Source organism: Ranitomeya imitator, chromosome 8, assembly GCF_032444005.1.
Source record: "Ranitomeya imitator isolate aRanImi1 chromosome 8, aRanImi1.pri, whole genome shotgun sequence".
NCBI lineage: Eukaryota > Metazoa > Chordata > Amphibia > Anura > Dendrobatidae > Ranitomeya > Ranitomeya imitator.
Genome location: NC_091289.1, coordinates 30,461,275 through 30,478,996, shown reverse-complemented (window position 1 = coordinate 30,478,996; position 17,722 = coordinate 30,461,275). Strand labels below are relative to the sequence as shown.

The following is a 17,722-nucleotide window of genomic DNA, read 5'->3' as shown; positions in this document are numbered from 1 at the left end:
TGTCGGTGCCAATTCTGATTATGATGTGTTAGCCTGCCATTGCTCTTAAAATATTTAGTTTGACAGATAGGATAAGAAGACAAACAAATGAGAAATTCCAATGTATTAAAAATTCCCGCCTGGGCATACAGTATTTAAGCAACCTCCCAAGTTCAGCACTCGATCATTGTATTCAGTGCCAGCCTTTGTGGAGGAAAATGTTTTAGATATAAGAAAGATTCCAAAAGGGCCTTTATTTTTATTATTTTGGATTCTATTCTGAATCCCTTTAATCCAGCACTATAAGGGCCAAAATTCCTGCTAGTCTTTTTTTTTGTTTTTTTGTTTTTTTTATTTGGATGCCAATTGCCACCACTAGAGGGCACAACTGTGTATACATCTGATTGATCTGAATAGATGCCGCATGCAGACTGGCGACTTAGTGATGACAACCAGTATCCAGAACATTTTTACAGTGTTGAGACTAATGCACTTTCTTAAAGAAAAGGCATGCACCCGAGTATGCTCAGATAACACCTTATCCCAGCAGGTTCGCTCCTCACTCCACTATATTGAAGTAGCTGAGGCCAGCAGTGAGTGTCCACCATTCCTCCTGGTGTGCGCTATAATCTGACGTCACATGAACAGCGCTGCAGCCAATCGGGGAGCTCATTGTCTCCTGTTGACATGTGCTGTCTACTGGGGCAGAGCCATTGATTGGTTACCATGTTGTCAGCACTGCAGAAAATAGCAGGCAGCGGGAGCAGTGGAGTTTCCATTCTGGACCAGGGGAAGGTGAGTAAAGCACAGTTTGTTTGTTTTCTAACACAAACTGTAGCCGAGTAACAATAATTTTCTGAAACTGGGAAACTTCTGAAAGTTTCTAAAGGTCACTTGAAAAATGAGAGCAGGAAACTAGCTACTATGAGCAATGATTCAATTTTATTTTATTTCTAAAAATCTGTGCTACTTTTGAACTGCTGATCCAAATATTTTTCCTAAACTTGTATACTCTTACACGTTTCATTTTTTCTTTTTTTTTTTTACCGTTTAAAATGTTATACTATGCCTCACCTGTCGGGTCTAGTTAATCCTAAATTACAGATTTTTATTGTTTCCAAATGGATCTCATTATGTTGCCTTTTTTTTTCTACAAAGTGAAAGTGACCTAGGTCATTATATTCTTAAATTAATTACGGCTCATTTATATATTTCTTTCCACGCTCCTCTGTTTAGCCAGAGCAGCATTCCTGGTAATGCAGCCCGGACTGAAATATTAGCCAGTTCCTTCTCTATTGCTAAACTTAGAACAGAAAACACAAAGGATGCTCTTATTCCACTGAACAGTGACTAGCATTGCCGAGCCAAGGAAAACACCGCTCCTGCCCTCCGTGGATGAAAGCTGAGGTTTCGTTTTGGTGTCTGCACAAACATTTTCCCACAGGCTGATGTCGCATGTAAATTAATAGCTAATATATAATACATAAAGCAAACAGACCTAAGGTTAGAAAGGGATCTGACTCCGCCATTCATTGTTGTTCTTGTTAATCTGGATATTGTTCATGAAGAGATTGCATCAAATGCTCCTACTAGTGATGAGTGAACGTGCCCGAATAAGGTGTTATCTGAGCATGCTCGGGTGCTAACCGAGTGTTTTCGGCATTCTCGAAAAATATATTCGAGTCCTCGCTCCTGCATGTCTCGCGGCTGTTCGATAGTCTGTTAAACAATCCCTCGAGCATCCGCGAGATATGCAGCTGCGGGGACTGGAACACATTTTTTGAGCATGCCGAAGACCCTCGGTTAGCACCCGAGTATGCTCAGATAACACTTAATCCGAGCACATTCACTCATCACTAGCTCAAACATATTCAAAGCAGAACCTCTCCAGTATATATTCCTACTTTTATGACTGCAATATGGATAAAGTTGGAGAAAAAATATCCCAAACTTTATTAAAGTTCTAAAGGAGTCACCTATTTGTCTGTTCTGTATGTCATTCTGAGATTTGTATCGTTGGGTTTGCTGTAGGTGCTGGAATCGGAGACATTGGTGTTGAAGTGATAGATCCTCAGGGGCGGAACAATACAGTTGATATTGTTCTCGAAGATAAAGGCAATTGTGTCTATCGCTGCACCTATAAGCCCATGAAAGCCGGGCCTCACAGTGTTAATATCAACTTTGGCGGGGAAGTTATACCCAAATGTCCTTATCTGGTTAATATCGGAGAAGGTAAGTACAAGACATTGGAAACACATATAATCCTAAATATATAATGCATTTCTTTTAATTTTCACACTTTTTCGCAAAGTATCAGTGACTATATATATATATATATATATATATATATATATATATATATATATATATATATATATATATATATATATATATATATATATATATACACTCTATTTTCTATATGGTAATGTCACTGGTGATTAGAGAGGCTTTTTATAGAGAATTTCTAACTTTTACAATTTTGCAGTTTTTTAGGTCCAAAGTTCCGTGCTGATTTTCTTAAAGTATGAGCACATGACGTCTCTTAAGAAACCAACTATGATTTTTAGCTTGTAATACATTACATGCATTTAAGTAAATGAAACCTTTTCCAAAGCTGAGGTACTTTTTTGGGAATTTCTGATAGATCTGTGCGCTGCTCTTTTAATGGGACGTCTTTCTTCGCTGCTTTTCTGGACTATAACCAGTGTTATTTTGCTTTTCGATATTCGGCTTTTACAATGCTTTTGATTAATGACTTCTTGCTCTGTTCAGACATTTTTCTACTCTGCTTTCAACTGCTCTGCTCTCATCTGCCTCCTCCTTCCTTGCTGCGCTTCCAGATCTCTGCTCCCCAATTTCTGATGTTCTCTGCTCTTTTTGGATAATGGACGTCCCTGCTTAGGCCTCATAGTTGTGTTCAGGCCAGGGCTGGTAAGAGTTTGCAGGTTCTTGACGTTTGCTCACGTGGAAATGTCGTCCGTCACCCCCATTCCCAATAATCCGAGCCCAACATGTTTTTTTTTCCTGTCACGTCTAGGTGGTCTATCCTTTTAGGGGTCTTTGGTGTATGTCGTTGATCTTTATCCCTATTGTTTTTTCTTTTATAATTGAGGATCTCCCATTAAATTATTGGATTTATAAGCGTCTGTTCACACGACGTTAACACTATACAGGGAAATAATGTTTTACAAAGACATTGGGCATCCATTATCAGAATGGCCTAAACGAATCTCTGTTGTCCATAGCAACCAATCGGGACTGATCTTTCATTTTTTAAACTGCTCTGGTAAAATTAAACCTGCACGGTCATTGGTTGCTATGGGTGGCAAAGACCGTTTTTTGCTTAGATAGTAGTTTTGATATATTTGCCCTATTCAGTAGATCCATAGTGTTTGTCGGAGGGAATATTTAGTCATAGTTTTCACATAGTTGCCCTCTATATGAGGTAAATGTAGTAAAACTGTCTAAAGTGATTAAATTTGTTTTAGTGCCCTTAGCGACCAATCACAGCTCGGTTTTCATTTTTCTAGAGCAGTGAACGAAATGAAAATGAAGCTGTAATTGGTTGCTATGGGCAACGCTGTTTTTCTTTGACAGTTTTAATTAATGGGGCCCGTGACGATACATACAGCTTCCCAGAACTAAATAATAAGCCTTTTCCTATGGCAAAGTATATCCGTTCCTTACATTGTCACTTGGTCACCTCTATTTTGCATGTATCATCATGTCATCTAACAACAATTGTGTATATATGATTAATGGAGTCTGTTTTGTGCATTCGTGATTTAACCTTTGGACCATGGCATGTACTGAACACGTAAACATTAAAATAATGGTTTAATTTGTGGTGGTGTTTTTTTTTTTTTTTTTTTTAGATATATTTTGCAAATAAACAATTATTTAGACCCCATGTATTGTAGTTGGAATTGTGCATATGGCCGCATTATGGATTGAAGTCATGCCGATCAGTAATGTGGCGTCCGTCGAAATGATTAAGCTCATATTATACGTTCATGTGCCTACAATTTCGTGCCGAGGCACACAGAACTTTTTTTATTCACGGATTCATAGGAAGACAAGACTAAAGGCCTGTGCACACGATGCAGATTTGCTGCAAAACCTGACGGATTTCCTGATTCCAGCAAAGTAAATGAGAACCCTAACGTCCCATGCACACCATGCTTATTTTTGACGCGCAGATTTACGGTCAATCTGCAGCATGCCGATTTTTTTTTTTTTTTTTTTTTTTTTTTTTTCAGTGGTTTTTGCTGCAGATTTCACTCATACTAATGAGTGGGGAAAAATCTGCACAAAAAACGCATGTATCATAATATGTTTTTTTTTTTCTGCCAAGAGATTCAAAATTACTGGACCAAATACTTAACATGTGCACATATATTTGGGGTAGGTGCACACGTAGAATGGAGCTCTGCGTTTTTTTCCGCAGCGGATTTTAGAAATCCACAGGTAAAAGGTACTGCGTTTTACCTGCGGATTTACCGTGGTTTTTATGCCGATTTCACCTGCGGATTTACACCTGTGGATTCCTTTTGTGGAGCAGGTGTAAACCGCAGAGGAATCCACACAAATTGACATGCTGCAGAATGTAACCTGCAGCGTTTCCACACGTTTTTTTTCCGCAGCATGGGCACTGCGGATTGCGGTTTCCATAGGTTTACATTGTACTGTAAACGCATGGAAAGCTGCTGTGGACCCACAGCTGCAGATCCGCTGCAGATCCGCAGCAAAATCCGCAACGTGTGCACATAGCCTTAAAGGATTTGTCTCAAAAGCCACCTCTGGGTCCCACATCAACTGCCGTAACTGGTATCCCTCCAAGCTCTGACTAGACTCCTCTGACTAGACTCCTCTGACTAGACTCCTCTGACTAGACTCCTCTGACTAGACTCCTCTGAGCAGACTCCTCTGAGCAGACTCCTCTGAGCAGACTCCTCTGAGCAGACTCCTCTGAGCAGACTCCTCTGAGCAGACTCCTCTGAGCAGACTCCTCTGAGCAGACTCCTCTGAGCAGACTCCTCTGAGCAGACTCCTCTGAGCAGACTCCTCTGAGCAGACTCCTCTGAGCAGACGCTGAATCAGAGTGTGATTAGCATATTTGGACCCATTGTCTTGGATGAGAGAAAGTCGATCGTGAGATTCTAGCCTAAAGACCGATCAGCAGCAGACTGTTTTTGCTCTTATTTTATTCCCATGTTTTCTGAGTATTTTTTCTATATGGTTCCAGACTTAAGGGACTTTTTATTAATGTAAGGTTTGATGGTCTTTGCTAAGGGGGTGTTGCTCACAGGTTTTCACAGGGGGCTTCTCTTTAGGCTGCTCTGTATTATTAACCTGTGAGCCATGCCCCCTTAAAAAAGACCATATGACTAGAGTAACATGACCCTTTTCCTCTCATCTGAGAAAATCTGTCCGATTATGCTAATCACACTCAACGTTTAATCAGTGTGTGATCTTCATGTTCTCAGAGGTGAAAAAAACAATTCTCCATCTTCTCCATTCTGTCGGTCCGTGAGAAGCAAAGTGCACTTGTCATCGGAGTGTGGTCTAATTTTTTTTTTTTTCTACAGACCCAAAGACGTGAATGGCCAATAATCCGATGCAACTAGTGCATGAGATTTTTTTTTTCCCCTCCTACATGTCCAGGTTAAAAATAAAAAAATGTCCACGACCCCATAGAATAACATTGGTCCTATTGATCTCTCTCAAAATGAAGAATTTTACGGCCGTGTGCACGAACCCTAAAAGTGGCACTGAATGAAAGGCTCAGATCTCTGGATTTAATTTTTTTTAAAAAAAGGCATACTCTGGGGAGCAGTGGAAACAAAATGAGAGCAAAACTGGACATATGTGAACAGAGAACAGGTCTTATTTAAATGAAACAAAACTATCTTATTAAAATAACGAGACGATGTTGGTCCCCGATTGCCCAACACTAACACTATTTGTTTAATGACCGGTGCATTTACCTCGAAAACTGAAGACTTTTATTTCACCAACGTTTCTAACTGTTAACTCATAGACATATGGTTCCTAAACCACAGAAAGAAAATAATGTAGAATAGACCCAATGTTAGAACATTTACTAGTTTCTCTTATCCCTCTGCCCAGCAACAGGCATAGCTTCTGTACTCTCCACTCATACTCAAAGTCTTACTGTATTCTAAAGGAACAAGACATTACTCTACCTAACTAGTGTTACAGACCACAGATGTGACTCCTCCAGTAAAGACCATCACTCATTCCATTCATTCCAACGAAATGAAGACTGGTTTTAATTAACTGGTTATTCAGTAGCCCCTCTATCATTGTGGTGTTGTGTTGAGTAGTAGTTTGTTTAGACAAATGTTCAAGAGGATATCCGGAAACAGTCTGGACTTTCCTTGAGTCCTATTTTACTATTATTTCATTTGTTTCTTGCAGTTCTAAATTTTTGAAAATATTGATATCGGGTGGTTGTTTTTTGTTTTTTTTGTTTTTTTTTTACGTGCAACTACACTAAGGGTAAATTTTCAGAATCATCTGTTGTGCATACAAGATAACTAAAACTATTTCTGGCCCATATGTGTCTTGTGTCCTTCATTATTTATTAGCTGTCTATGACTCCCTCCAGCTTCTTTCCCTCCCCATAGACTTTCATAAGCAAATAGTATAATTTGATCCCTCACTGAAGGCAGATCTGTAGACAGATTTGAGTTGTTTTTGAGAGTAAATGATCCGTCCAGGAGAGAACTGACTAATAAGAGTAAAAATAAGCATGTTTTCTAGAAACGCTCCTGGTATGCACGTTTTAGTTGCTCCATTGAAAAGCCTGGCATGCTCACGCATTTCAAGTGTCTAGCCATCTTAACACCATCCGTCTTGAAGCACAGATATGTGCGCGCTACATGAAGACGTTATCTTTGTGCAAGTATCTGAGAACATATTCCTATCACTTTCCTTTTCAACAGCCTGCAACCCAAACGCTTGTCGAGCCAGCGGACGTGGCTTGCAGCCCAAAGGCGTCAGGATTAGAGAAACTGCTGATTTTAAGGTTGACACCAGAACTGCAGGAAGTGGTGACCTCCATGTCTCCGTAAAAGGGCCAAGTAAGTGTCTGGTATTGTTAAACTCTATGCAAACACATTCGTAATCTTGGGGTGTTTTTATAATAGTTTAATGCAAAAATCTCCACTCTGCACTTGCCAACTAAAATACTTGGTAATTGATAGCAAATCCATTTTATATCCAGACTTAGAACAAGGGCAGGAAATGACAAAAATTATTATCCGCTGGAAAACTGGAACAATAATGTTACAGATTTTCATTGTCCTCGAAGGAGTGTCTGATCCTTTTCTTAATGCACTGGATTAGCTTTTCATTTTTAGTTACTTTTTAAGTTGTTTTAATAATGTGTAGAACGGGATACACCAAATACTTTTTAAAGAGTTTTTGAAAAATGCACAACACTGGCTAATGTCCTTGAATAAAATTTGGTTGTAGTAAAATTTACAGTGCAACCGTATAATCCAGTTCCCTATGATCAAATTGTATCTTGGGTAGTTTTGCGGTTCAGTTAAATTAACAGTTGGTTATTACTGTTCCCTTTGTCAAAGCCAGCCACACATTAGATAGCTGTCCAAAAAGCAAAAAGTATACCAGCTCACCAAGTGTGGATAGGCTTAATTCAAGGCATGGAGCCTTCCCCTGTGTAGCAAATCCAAAATTGCCACATGTATGTAGCATAAATCTTCTTTATTAATTGTTCAGTAAAAACAGAGTAAACTCATAAAATGAAGTATGGGCCTACGTGTTTCGAGTGGGTAACCATGGCTTCCGGTGTTCACCTCCAAGTGGATTAGATAGCGGTCACCCAAATGATGCTTCGGTCAATCGTTGGGTTGACGGCTATCTTGATCGTTTGAGTGCTCCTGTGTTTTCTGAGAGCCCCCAACAGACATCTCTGCCGACAGCTTATCTTCCGGAGAACAAATCAATCCGTGGCCCGCTATTGGCATCTCCCCCGATGACCAGTTCCCCCTTTTTTGTCTCGTCTTGCTCCAGGAGATCTTCCCTCGATTCCGCAGGCTCTAGGACGTTCCAGGAGAGTTACCAAGTTTGAATAAAAGTTTATTGTATTGTGCAGACCGGTTTGGAGTGTTATGTAGTGGATAGCCTTCTTGGAAAATTTGTTACGGGCAGTGAAACTTCTATGCACCATTACCAGATCTGTATCAGAACACACCCCGATCAGAGTCATAGCTACAGTCTTGTAAACATCTGGGACAAAGCGGTTCTTAAAATAAGCCCCTTCCATTAGATTTGGTTTAATGTAACCGTGTTTATTTTTTTCTCATACAAGTCCCATTTGATTATGAGGAGTGGATAACATCTTATGAAGGAAACTTTTTAACTTTTTTCACCCCATATAACCCATAACTCAGTCAACCCATTTTTTTTTTTTTTTTTAGTATCCTCATCTTCCATTGTCTGAAGATATGTAAGGTGATTCTTGATAGTGATACTATTCTTGCATAGACAATAACAGATCCAGGAATGAAGAAATCTCCAGTAAAATATCACTCCTATTCCATTTTGCAATAACAGCAGTTATTATTATTATTATTTATTTATATAGCACCATTGATTCCATGGTGCTGTACATGAGAAGGGGTTACATACAAGTTACAAATATCACATACAGTAAACAAACTAACAATGACGGACTGATACAGAGGGGCGAGGACCCTGCCCTTGCGGGCTTAAAGTTCTTCACTCGGATACGCAGTCCGGTGACCATACAAATCGGACCATAGTCCTGGCAGCTCTCCCCACTTCTACGCAGCTGTCACACTTTGGTTGGGAGAGCCGCCGGCCAGTCCGAGCGGTGCGGTCCGATCTCTGTATGATTTATACCGCCATCTGACTGCGCTTTAAGGTTTCATTATGGAAACATGTTGAGTGATTTGAGGCTCCTGTTCTGTTTATTGCAATACGGAATAAAAATTATATTTTTTTGGAAATTCCTTCATTGCTGGATCTTCTATTTCCTCTGCATTTGGGACTTTATTAATCCTGGAGTTTATCTGTGCAAGGTTAGGTCCTGGCTCGCTGGTGGTGAGCTGCTTTTACTGTGTTTCAGAAGAACATTCTCATCTTTATATTATTAACGTGACAAGGGCAAAGTTTATTGACAAGAGATGAGACCACCAATAATTCACAAAGCAGAAGATGCTCTTGATGTTCCGTTCTCATAAATAGATCTGATATGTCCTCGCTAGTGAACCAGATATCTGTCCAGATGTTGACGATGCTAAAAATGCTAGACATTCCAGACATAACCCCAGCATGTCAATGTGGGAGACTGCGGGCATCTTGTCCAAGGCTTGAATATTCCACCAAATCTATTTAGAAGACTCATCTGTCTTCTCTGCTGCGGCGAAAAGCTGTTTTCAGATGTTCACTTCGTGATGATGTGTTTTGGCAGAGGGTCTGGACGAGCTTGTGAAACAGTTGGAGGCGGTCGATGGTGTGCATTTGTTTGAATATTACCCCCTGCACCCGGGAAAACATGTGGTCACCATCACTTGGGGAGGACATCACATCCCGAAAAGGTAAAGAAAAAAGGATATCTGGTAAATGTTTAATACACTGTTATGTATCTTTGTTTAGAAGTTTCCACTGATCTGGAGAAAAATTGAACATATAGTCTGCAAACTTTTATTGTGAGAGTTTTTTTTTAGTTTTTTTAAATCTGTTATGACTGGTTCTGAAGTGTAATTCATCATATTGCCATGATCATCACATTTAATAGCTGCCTCCCTCTAAAGTAGTGGAGGCTTATCTATCATAAGAACCGACATCTTGAAAGTCAACATGCCCAATCCTTCTTTTCCCTTCACATCTGTGACCGGAGGCGTCGGAACACCCCCATTCATGTTAGATGGTCAGCCGCTCCTGGTGAAATTGTCAGGTTTGACTGACTTAATATTGCATGTCTGGGCCGGATGTTCCCCACAAGGGAAACTTCATAATCATCAAATGCTTTCATACTCCTCCAAGCTTCCATTTTTTTCCCCCCAAGACTTCTGTTAATGAATATTCTTCTTCTGCTTGTACTGGCGATTTTATGTTGGTCTTCTGAAATTTTCAGAATGTATAGCACCTCCATTATCCAGGAAAAACATTAACTAAGCCTTGCCGCTGGTCGTTATGCTATCACTCTTCGAAGGTCACAGCAAAGGTTTTCTCTTACGCAAGTCTCATTCTTGGGAGTTTTCGAAAGCGTTTAGGAATGTGCCCGAGATAGAGGTACCTAATGAATATTGTCAGTGTTCACAATTAGGGCTAGATGTTAAACTTTTCTTTTTACATTTTTTAAATTACTCAATCGGCTATCACAGGTATCAGTAAGCGCTAAGGACAGACTGACCGACAGCACTAAAGGACCACTAATTGGTAAATGTTTACTGATCGACAGTCATTTATTAGCCTATAAAGTTTACACAGGCAGATGGCAGTAAACCACGTGTTCGGTTACAGATCTTCAGTGCCTCCAGGCTGCCGTGGATCTCAGCAGCACTTTTTCCTGTTTACACAGGACAATGCACTGCTGAGAAAATTATCTTTTGTGCTGCACAAAAGATCATTTCACCCAATGAATGAGTGTACATCTCAGCTGAATTTCAGCTTGTTTACACTGAAAGATTATAGTGAAATGGGCGTTTTTAAGAAGGTCTGTCAGTGTAAATGCAGATTTGGAGGAGATATTCTTAACCTGAAGAGGGCAAATCCCTAGGATTTCCCATATTTATTGGTGGGTCCAAATTTATTGAACACCACCAATTTTGCTAATGAACTACCTCTGAGCTGTGCAGCGTCTTTCCTAGTTTTTCTTCTGCGCAGGGTCATTCCCAGTCACCATGAGAATCTTCTGTTTGCGTGAATGGGCCTGGCTGCTCTTACTCACATAGCCAAATAGCTAGGGACACCATGGTGCACAAAAAAACTGTAATCTCTTCATTTTAACGATCGGTGGGAGCCCCAGAAGTGGGGCACCAGCTAAGAGATGGTCTATCATAGGTGGATAAGATGGGAATACGCCTTGAAATTCCAACTATCCTTTTGTCATTCGGGATATCAGCAACCGCCATAACTGCTTCTCCTTGGAAAAAACATGAATGTTCGCCTGAGCAGAGCATTCATGTGCATGGTGTAGTCGAAAGAGGTAGATGATGGCTAAATGAGTGCTTGCTGTCAGCTACTGTATGTATATGAGCAGCAGAAGAGGGTATTTGTAATCCGGCACCAGTTTTCATGGGGGAAAGAGTCTCAGTGGGCCCCTTTAACACATACCACAATTAATGATGCACAGATACAGCAGAGAAATACAGGTATAGTACAATGCCAAAGATTTCACTTACGTATCACTCATGGAATGTAAGAAGTATTGTAAATTCTTCAATACCATACATATAGTATAAAGCATCCCATAGTTCTTTATACAGTATAATGCACCCCCATAGTCCTCCATATAGTGTAATGCACCCCCATAGTCCTCCATATAGTGTAATGCACCCCCATAGTCCTCCACATAGTATAATGCATCCCATAGCAATCCATATAGTATAATGCACACCTATAGTCCTCCATATTCCTCCATAAAGCATAATGCACCTCCATGTCTAATACACAGCCCATATTCATTCATTTAGTATAATGCACAGCCAATCGTCTTCCATGTAATATAATGTACAGCCCATTGTCTTCCATGCAATATAATGTACAGCCCATAGTCATCCATGTAGTATAATGTACAGCCCATAGTCGTCCATGTAGTGTAATGCACAGCCCATAGTCATACAGGTAGTATAATGCACAGCCCATAGTCATGCAGGTAGTATAATGCACAGCCCATGATCCTCCATATAGTATAATGCACAGCCCATAGTCATCCAGGTAGTATAATGCACAGCCCATGATCCTCCATATAGTATAATGCACAGCCCATAGTCATCCAGGTAGTATAATGCACAGCCCATGATCCTCCATATAGTATAATGCACAGACCATAGTCATCCAGGTAGTATAATGCACAGCCCAGGATCCTCCATATAGTATAATGTACAGACCATAGTCATCCAGGTAGTATAATGCACAGCCCATGATCCTCCATATAGTATAATGCACAGACCATAGTCATGCAGGTAGTATAATGCACAGACCATAGTCATACAGGTAGTATAATGCACAGCCCGTAGTCATACAGGTAGTATAATGCACAGACTGTAGTCATACAGATAGTATAACGCACAATTGACTTCAGCTTGCGACAGGAGTGCAAGACATCACTGCCATACGCCCCAGGTCACGTGCACGCTGACGTCAGCTGCTGGCCTCTGATTGGCCTGCATCGTGTATTGCTGCGCACTAGCCCTATGGGTCTGCGCGCTGCCCTACACTTCAGCTGAATGATTGTCTGAGGCCGCACATCTAGCTGAAGCATTTGTGATGGCGACCGTGGTAGTTATGCCCCTGCCGACGGTGAATGGGCCCTCCCATTTGTCCAGGGCCCCACACTTTCCCAGGTGCATCAGTTGGTGATGCCGACCCTGCAGGTAACCAAAGAATAGAAGTTGCACCAAAGCCAGTTTTTCAACTATTCAGTAACTCAATAGCTTAATCTGCACGCATTATCAACACACAGCTTTTTGATGACCTTTTGTTGCTGCTGCCCTTGGGGCTCCCTAAGGCTATGCTCACATCACGTTTTTCTACATGGCTGAGACCTGCATTTATACTGAGAACTGCAAAAAAACAAAAACGTATACGACAGGATGCAACAGGGTGCCTATGCAACCGAATCCTGCTGCTACTGACTACCATTGAACCAAAAACAAACACTGCATACACAGAATAAACCAGGATGCTGCTTTTTTGTACATCCAGAAAAAAAGCTATTTTTGTTAACAATTGAAGTTCATGGCATCAAAATCTAATGGCAAAGGTGTCCTATTTTAGAAGTATATGCTTTGCAGCAGTATAAACTTGTGTCTTAGCTGTGCAGAAGAATTGTGATATTAACATTGCTTAGATGGGCAGCATGGCTCAGTGGTTAGCACTATAGAGTGAGCTGCACAGTAGTTCAGTAGTTAGAACTGTACAGTGGGCAGCACGGTGGCTCAGTGGTTAGCACAGTAGTGAGCAGCACAGTGGTTAGCACTATAGTGAGCAGCATGGGGGCTCAGTGGTTAGCACTGCAGCTTGGCAGCGCTAGGGTCCTGGGTTCAAATCCCACCAAGGACAACATCTGCAAGAAGTTTGTATGTTCTCCCTGTGTTTGCGTGGGTTTCTTCCTGTTTCCTCCCACATTCCAAAGACATACTGATAGGGATTCTAGATTGTGAGCCCCGATGAGAACAGTGATGATGTCTGTGAAGCACTGTGGAATTAAGGGCAATATATACAGTACAGACCAAAAATTTGGACACACCTTCTCATTTAAAGATTTTTCTGTATTTTCATGACTATGAAAATTGTACATTCACACTGAAGGCATCAAAACTATGAATTAACACATGTGGAATTATATACTTAACAAAAATGTGTGAAACAACTGAAAATATGTCTTATATTCTAGGTTCTTCAAAATAGCCTCCTTTTGCTTTCATGACTGCTTTGCACACTCTTGGCATTCTCTTGATGAGCTTAAAGAAGTAGTCACCGGGAATGGTTTTCACTTTACAGGTGTGCCCTGTCAGGTTTAATAAGTGGGATTTCTTGCCTTATTAATGGGGTTGGGACCATCAGTTGTCTTGAGCAGAAGTCTGGTGGATACACAGCTGATAGTCCTACTGAATAGACTGTTAGAATTTGTATTATGGCAAGAAAAAAGCAGCTAAGTAAAGAAAAACTGAGTGGCCATCATTACTTTAAGAAATGAAGGTCAGTCAGTCCGAAAAACTGGGCAAACTTTGAAAGTGTCCCCAAGTTCAGTGGCAAAAACCATCAAGCGCTACAAAAAAAACTGGCTCACATGAGGACTGCCCCAAGAAAGGAAGACCAAGAGTCACCTCTGCTTCACTTTTTTGTTAAGTATGTAATTCCACATGTGTTAATTCATAGTTTTGATGCCTTCAGTGTGAATGTACAATTTTCATAGTCATGAAAATACAGAAAAATCTTTAAATGAGAAGGTGTGTCCAAACTTTTGGTCTGTACAGTAAGTGAGTAAAATAAGGCCAATTCTTATGCAGCCCATAATAAACTCTGAAAACAATAAATGCAGAACAATACAATATTGCCGGGCTGTTCCGGGTTCCTGAATTAATTTATGTTAATTTACGTTAATTTATGTATATCGCTGGTCTCGTCACCATAGGATTTGGTAAATGCTTTCTGTTATGGCATAATACATTAGAACATGCTATACAGCCACTCAAGACTTTTTATTTCTCTCATTTCAGCCCATTTGAAGTTCACGTGGGACTCGACGCAGGCCCCCAGAAAGTGCGAGCATGGGGCCCTGGGCTCTATGGGGGCGTAGTAGGAAAGTCTGCAGATTTTGTAGTAGAGTCTATCGGCACTGAAGTGGGCACTTTAGGTAAGTGTTAAAAAAAAAAAAAAGTGTGATAGTGCATTATTCCATTTCTGTTCTTCAAAGAATTATTAGATATTGTACATGTGTGTAATATGTATTATATATTACGCACACAATAGAATACTTTATTGAATAGATGTATATGTATATAATTTAGCATATAGACATAGAAGTAATGCAATCATCCATTAGTGGCTCATAAGTGGAGAAAGAAGCCGATTTCTATTTTAAGAGACATTACAACGTTTCTTACATTTCTTTGTGCTATTGATTTATGCCAAGTTAGAAAGGCCGTACTGGGGGCCCACGGCACGTAAAGGGAGGCCGCCATGACGGGGTTACGTGGGACCTGGGGAGCTGGAGCAGTTAGAAGGGATACGGTGGTAAGGGGTTAACTGGGAACTTGAGGGGTGGCTTTAGGGGCATTTTTTGAAAATAAGGGGTGGAACTAGGGGACTGTGGGGAGGGGGCACATAAAAAGGGGCACGCTCCTCACGCAGGCATCCATTTTAGGTGCCTGCGTGACAAGTGAGGAATCTCTGTCACACTTACCAGAATGGACGTTGAAGCGATCCTCCAGCGTCTCCGGACGGCAGCCAGCTCCCAGGGGACAGATTGGCTGAATGCATCCGTTAACAGCCTTCTCCAGGGGACATCGGGAGCACCATCGCAGGCACCGCAGGACGGGCGCCGGCCGCGGAGGACTAGGCCTCCGGCGCGCCTAAGCCCGGACATCATCCCCAGGGCCCGGCGCCGAAATAGGAGCCCCTCTGCGGACCCTCCGGTAAGCAGCGCTGTTCCCTCCACCTCACAGCGCGGCGCCGGGAGGAATCCTCCAGTGCGGCGGGGCCTACAACGGGGGGTGGATCCTTCCTCCCCTCCTTCAGTGTCCGGGCGACGTGGGGCGGCAGGAGCAGGAGCCGGTACGGCGGCCGCCAGCATGCCCGCTGGCGCCGCTCAGCGTGGGAGGCAGCGACAGCCGAGGAGACGGGGGTCAGGTGCGGTGGCCCCTCAGCGCCGAGGATTATGCGGGCGGCAGTCGGCTGGCCCTGGCATCAGCGTGCGGCCTTCTGCAGTGCACAGCTCTGGAGTCTTCAACGCAGCAGCGCCCTCTGCTGGTGGTGGCCTGGATATTGCAAGTTCTGCGCCCTCTGCTGGTGTTGGCCGGGATTTTCCTGCAGCTGCGCCCTCTGCTGGTGATGGCCGGGATTTTCCTGGATCTGCGCCCTCTGCTGGTGATGGCCGGAACTTTCCTGGATCTGCGTCCTCTGCTGGTGGTGGCGGAAATTTTCCGGATTCCGGCAGGCGACATTCCGTCGCTTCGGTACGCAGTGCCGGGGACGTATCCGTGGCAAGGAGCCGCACATCTTCCATCGGGCGGCAGGATGCTGGCTCGGCCTTTTCCCTTTCCGCAGCACCAGGGCAGTCGACGGCATCACCGAGTCGCCAGGACACGGATACGGCCGCCAGGAGTTCGGCGGGCAACATCGCGGATCAAGCCGGTCGGGATGCAGGACACCTTCGGCTGGGAGCTGGATCTTCGGCTGCTGGGCTCACAGCACCCAGGCAGCTAGGTGAGAACATTTTCCCTATCTTTAATTTGCCAGGCATAGTTTCCCCTGAAGCTAGGAATAGTGACATTACTTCGGGAGTTGCTAGCGGGGGTATGGGTTTAATCCTTAGAGGTTTAGGGGAGCTAGCGGGCTTGTGGGGGTCCGGTCTTAGCAGGGGGTCTTTGCCGTCAGCTGCTTGGTTGGGAAATACGGGGTCGTTTGAGGGGTCTAGACAGTTGTCTGAAGTTACGGGTACATCCAGCAGTGCGGGTCCTGCGGCAGACACGGGGAGCTCATCAAGGGAGAAGGACGGAACACCACCAAGGCCTGGGTCAGGAATTGATGCACCAGGTGAGGGAGCTTTGCAGGATAAGGAAAAGGAGGATGTACCGCAACTAGACGATGCGGCTAGGGGGGAGGTCTATGTCTGCTTCGAGGGCCCGTTAGGGGCACATTTAAAACAAGAGGTTAGGGAAAAAATCTGGAAAGGGGAGTACATAGAAATATTTTCTCTTTTACCCCTAGAGAGATTTAATTTGGATAGACCTAGAAGGGAGGACTCTAAAAAAGAAGATGAGGAGAAACGGAGATATAGGCTGATTCCCAGATCATTTTCAAATTGGCTGCAAGCTTTCGCTATTATGGCTAGCGTAATCGGGGAGAAGGCCCCGGAAAATTGCTCGGCATTATTTTGTTACTTAGATGCCATAGGGGAGGCTTACAGGACCTATGGGGGACAGGGTTGGTTACTCTATGACAAACAGTTTCGTCAGCGTAAGGCTTTTAGGCCAAGTATCAGGTGGGATCACAAGGACATAGCGTTGTGGATGAGAGTTATGGTCCCGTCCCGTTTAGGTCAGACTAGCCAGCCTTTTCACGGGGGCGCCGGGAGTTCAGGGCAGTCAGGACACTCGGCGGCTTTGCAGAAGGGACTGTGTTTCGCCTTCAATGATGGCATATGCAGATTCGGGAGCAAGTGTAAATATAGGCACGAGTGTTCAACCTGCGGGGGGGTGCATAGCGCTGCAAAAAGTTGGAGATTCAGCTGACAAAAGGGGTGACTCCGGTGCAGTGGGTCGTGATGGAGGCCTTTCTAAGTAGATACCCTGATAGGTCAGCTGCAGTTTTATTGCGCGACGGTTTTAAGGAGGGTTTCAAAATCCCTTATGTTGAGCAGGATGTTAGTTTAAAAAGAAAAAATTTGAAATCGGCGTTACAATTCCCGGAGGTCGTGTCGGAGAAGTTGAATAAGGAAGTTGCTCTGGGAAGAATGGCAGGCCCGTTTGTCGCCCCTCCGATTGCAAATCTGAGGGTTTCACCTCTTGGCGTGGTCCCTAAGAAAGAACCTAATAAATTTAGGTTAATCCATCACCTGTCATTTCCGAAGGGATCTTCGGTTAATGATGGTATTGATCCCGAGTTGAGTTCGGTGTCGTACTTATCATTCGATTCAGCGATGGAGTGGGTTAGAGCATGTGGAAAGGGGGCTAAGCTGGCTAAGACCGACATCGAAGCGGCCTTTCGTTTGTTGCCAGTTCATCCTGACAGTTTGCATTTATTGGGTTGTTTTTGGGATGGCGGCTTCTTTGTT

At 42.9% G+C, this 17,722-nt stretch overlaps 1 protein-coding gene across 2 annotated transcripts in view; it reads left to right on the top strand.

The window, feature by feature from the left end:
• FLNB (filamin B) overlaps positions 1–17,722 on the top strand; it is a 195,577-nt gene that overhangs the window by 101,093 nt on the left and 76,762 nt on the right. For both annotated transcript variants that reach the window (XM_069736664.1, XM_069736663.1), the window contains exons 8-11: positions 2,011–2,211; positions 6,951–7,088; positions 9,467–9,593; positions 14,445–14,581. In XM_069736664.1, coding sequence (XP_069592765.1) covers positions 2,011–2,211; positions 6,951–7,088; positions 9,467–9,593; positions 14,445–14,581 — 603 coding nt within the window. The remainder of the gene's footprint in view (positions 1–2,010; positions 2,212–6,950; positions 7,089–9,466; positions 9,594–14,444; positions 14,582–17,722) is intronic.